Source organism: Penaeus monodon, chromosome 28, assembly GCF_015228065.2.
Source record: "Penaeus monodon isolate SGIC_2016 chromosome 28, NSTDA_Pmon_1, whole genome shotgun sequence".
NCBI lineage: Eukaryota > Metazoa > Arthropoda > Malacostraca > Decapoda > Penaeidae > Penaeus > Penaeus monodon.
Genome location: NC_051413.1, coordinates 34244511 through 34249000, shown reverse-complemented (window position 1 = coordinate 34249000; position 4490 = coordinate 34244511). Strand labels below are relative to the sequence as shown.

Genomic DNA, 4490 nt, shown 5'->3' with positions numbered 1-4490 from the left:
AATGCTAGGTAATAGACTAAAACAAACGTTTTGTTAAAATCATTAACTAAAAATAGATATTTAGGATTTAGAATAATGACTTAATTTGCCCTTATTTTTTCTTTCTTTTGCTTACATTGAATTAAATGTAAGAATAAAAAAGATAAAGGATTTAATTAATTACTCCCATCTCATCTCCCAAAATAGAAACCCGAAATGCTAGAACTTATTTGTTTAAGTCTGAAAGCTTAAGCTAAAAAGATTTCCCCTTAGTTGATACCTCTTCAATTCTTTATATTGTTTGAGGTAAACTGCTGGTAATGTTAATCATATTGCTACACGCTCAAACCGTTCACATAACGTAATATGGATTTGACAAGAACGCTATGGGAGACGACTAGAGACAGCGAGCGGGGGAGGGGGAAGCGAGAGGAGATAAGAGCATGTGTGAGTGGAAGCTTCTACCTGAGCCTTTGAGCTCGCATTTTGGCGTATTTGGTTGGAATATAGACGGAAGGGCAGGGTGGGATGACACAGCAGGTCTGAAGGAAGAATTTGTGTAGCCTAGACGGAGTCGGAGAAATAGGAAAGAAAAGGAGAAGTGGATAACGTGGTCTTAGGCTGCGGGAAGATCAAGTGCTAGTGACCAGTACGAGGCAGGAGTGTCTGACGGGAGAAGTGGTGGGTGTGATGATGGTCGTGCCCACGAATGCATTTATAGTTGTGTATCTTATTAGGAAGAGGAAGTAACCAAAGTAGTTGAGATATATTTTCTTATTTTTGTGTTTAGGACCTGAAATGAAAGTGCCAGTATGTATTTTATAGAGGTTCTTCTAATTAAAGTTTGGAAAAGGAACAGTATATTTATCCATTCTATTCACATTATCTGCCCAACAGTTTAATAGTATTGGTACCAGTGATAAGTGATTGATAAGTGTCATTATTTTCAAGTTTTTAATCAGATATTTTAATATCCTAATATTTATTGACCACGTCTCCTATCCCATGAAGGCATATATTGTATTCATGATATAGTTCATATAATATACTCTCTAGGATATAGCAATTAGTTTCTGTCACATGATGGTGAAATTAATTTGTTTTCTTTCTCTTTTACAGAGTTTTAAGTCTAGAGGTACTCAAGGATTTTCATCACAGCAATGGCTAATAAACTGATTGAGATACAAGACTCTACTTACATGTTTTCAAAGCTGTATGGCATAGTGCAAAGAGGAAAGGCTGTGCAAGAGCAAGTTTTCAAATGGGGTTATACTTATCCATTGAATATACCTATTGCAGTAACCCTTAAAGATCAAGTTATGTGTGAACTAGAGTTTAGGAGAAATTTCACTAAACATGAGCGTGAACTTCTTGAACAGCCCATAGACCTTAGCAAATTTGATGTGACTTTAATGCATAAATTACTAGGATACGTTGCTGGATTGGCTCATCGAAGTGATCTTATTTGGCAAACTCCAGGAGATACCTTAGAATATCATTTGACCACCTTCAGAAAACATGAGGAATTCTTTAGTTCATGAAGGATATAACCATGATTTTGAATCATATTTACAGAGAGGCCAGGAGATCTTAGATGTGTTGAAAAGAATTCTGCAGTGTGCAGTGCAGCATTATCAGATTGATGATAAAACATATGTAGACTTGTGCCAAGAGCTAGACCATGACATAAACTACATCTTAAATTCTGAAAGAACGACTGCTAAAGAAAGTGTTTTTGTGTCTGACTTGAAAATTACATATAATAGGTTGTCAGTCTTCTCACCTCTTTTAAATCTATTTGATAATGCAAGAAATATACATGTGAATCATGTGTTTACTGAAATGAAAATAACGTTAAAAGAAATTGAAGAAGATAATGATGAACATGCTGAGGTTAAATATGATGAGTTACTGATGGTCGCAGAAAAGAAATTGAAGCAGACAAACAAGAACAACATTTTACTAATTTTAGAAGGTCCAGCAGGAGCAGGCAAAACAACACTAACAAGAAAAATTATCCATGATTGGTCCTCAGACAAAAGTACCAGTACCATGAGTCATTTGAAAAACTATGAATTTGTGTTACTCTGTGAATGTAAAGAGCAAAATGTAAAATCCCTCTCAGAGCTCCTTATGGCTCTCATGACAAGTGAAAGTCAGTATATTAAAAAAGAAGAGCTTGTGGGAAAGCTCAAGAACAAAAAGATTTTATTTATTGTTGATGGATTTGATGAACTTAACCCATCATCAAAGAAAGTTTTCAGAGAAATTGTACAGATGAGTGAATCGAATAACATTGTAGTATTATGTACAACACGACCCTCCAAAGTGAAAGCCATCAAATCAGAGACTCCTGAGAATTTTGCAGTACTAAATGTGGAAGTTCATGGAATCCCATTACAACATAGAGAAACATTTGTAAGCAAGTATAGTAGATCCATTAATTTTGGTCAAGATGAAAGTAAATATCTACCAAGGCTGCTGAACTATCTGAGGAGGAGAGAAATCTGGCAGCAACGTCACTGGGACCTGCCTTTAAACTTAGTCCTCCTCACGATCTTGTGGTTTTATGACTCTCAGGCAGTTAACAGGTTGACCAGTGTGACAGAACTCTTTATAGAAACATGGAAATTAAGCAAGAAAAACGTTGAAGGCCGGCTTTTAGAAGGTGTAAAAAAGAGGAACTTAGATCCAAGAGAGATGAGAAGCAAAATTGAAATTTGTCTGAAGGCACTTTATAAAGAAGCCTTGATAAGTCACATAAAAGATAACATTGGATTAGAAGAGGCTTCAGTACAAAGGCTTAAGGATACTTGTGGTCACTTAAATTTGTCCAGTGATGAGATTCTCAGTGGCTTTTTGGTCAAAGCAACTTCTGATGTGAATGAGGAAATCACTTATACTTTTCCTCATAAAGATTTGCAGGAATTTTATATTGCTTTGTATATAAATGATGTCCTCCAAGATTTGAGTATATCTCAAATAGTATATGACATTGAAACCTATCTTCAGATGAGTTGCATACCTGTAGAGTACAGGCAACGTATTCTTACTCCTGTACCCAATATTCTAAAAGAATATGAATATTGTAAGTCCTCTAGGACTATCATGAATGTTCTTGAACAAATGTTCGAGGAAGTTGTTGAAGAATCAGAGAAAGAAAAGAGGCAATTAGATTTGAAAAACCTTAGAGGCATTTTAATTCATCTGACTGGACTTATGCATTGGAGAAGATCATTGGGTGAGAAGAGAGCTGAAGAAATTACTACATTATTAAAAGATTCAGGTGTTGAAAGCAGAGTTCACTGGCTGCATATACTCTCACTCATCAACTGTGATGATACTTTGGTCAAACACATTGCAGGTATGATGAAACTTACAGGACATATAACAATTCTAGGCAGGAACATTGCTCCCTATACCAGAGTCTTGAAGTATGCACAGCCAAAGAGTGTCTTGATCACAGTTAGTAGCAGGACAGAAGATGTTCCCCTGCAAGAAGTTTTCATGAATCTTCACGAGTCCTGGGAGGTAAAGGTGTGTCTTGAAGAAGACTTTCAGAATTCTACAAGCATAAATAGTGACACTGATAACTCTCTAAAGGAAATGTTTCAGAGGTAAGATCATACATCAATCAATTCTGTTGTAAAGAGTGTTTAATATTCTGACCAAGACAGAAGTGTATTTACAAGCCATCAGCATTTACAAATGTAGGAGATATATGAAGGAGAATGAGTAACTACAAATAAAGAAATGAAAATGAAAAGTTGTAAATAATACATTTGGATTTTATCTCTCTAATGTAATTTCTGATCAATTTATAGATATAAAATGTCTCATTTACATCTTATTTTATAGCTATTTGTTCTTGTCTGTATCTTTTGTTGTAATTGTGTTTTGAAGGCGGATTTTTATATTTGTGCGCCAAGACTTTCCCAATGCATGGCCTTTTTTCATTCCAATAGGAGAAAAAAAATTTATGTAGAGACATGATATAGTTTGTGAATACAGGAGATACACTTTTATTTTGTTCATGTATTTTTCTGTTTTCTTTTGTTGATATTTTTTTAAGTTTAAAAATCTGGAATCTAAAATGTTCCATGAAACCCCATTTTTTCAAGATTCACAATGAAATTAAAAAATTTATTTTCTGTATGATAACAAATTCTTTCTTTTAACCACATTCATAATGGGATGACATCTCAAAGTTGTGTATACTAAAGGCATATCTATAAGCTACGTCTGTTATAAATGTTAATTCTATATCTTTTCGCAGATGCAGAGTGACAGGTTTCTGTGGGATATTGAGTAATGCTGCTGCAACTCTTCTTCCTAGCCATCTGCAGTATCTTAGTCTGACAGTGACTGACAGCAACCAATATGAGTTTCTGGTTTTTGTACTGAATTTAATCCCAGTCAGACAACCCCAATTGAAACAACTATGTGAGTTTTTCTCTTACTGACTATGATATATTTAGCTTTATCAAGTGTTCTTTGTCCATTTGCATCAC

General features: G+C 34.8%; 1 protein-coding gene across 1 annotated transcript in view; it reads left to right on the top strand.

The window, feature by feature from the left end:
• The first annotated feature begins 345 nt into the window (after positions 1 to 345).
• The window catches only part of LOC119591537, a 7958-nt gene continuing 3813 nt past the window's right edge, over positions 346 to 4490 (top strand). The window contains 4 exon segments of the mRNA XM_037940287.1: positions 346 to 426; positions 1099 to 1493; positions 1495 to 3596; positions 4256 to 4422. Of these exon segments, the coding sequence (XP_037796215.1) occupies positions 1140 to 1493; positions 1495 to 3596; positions 4256 to 4422 (2623 nt within the window). The 5' untranslated portion in view covers positions 346 to 426; positions 1099 to 1139.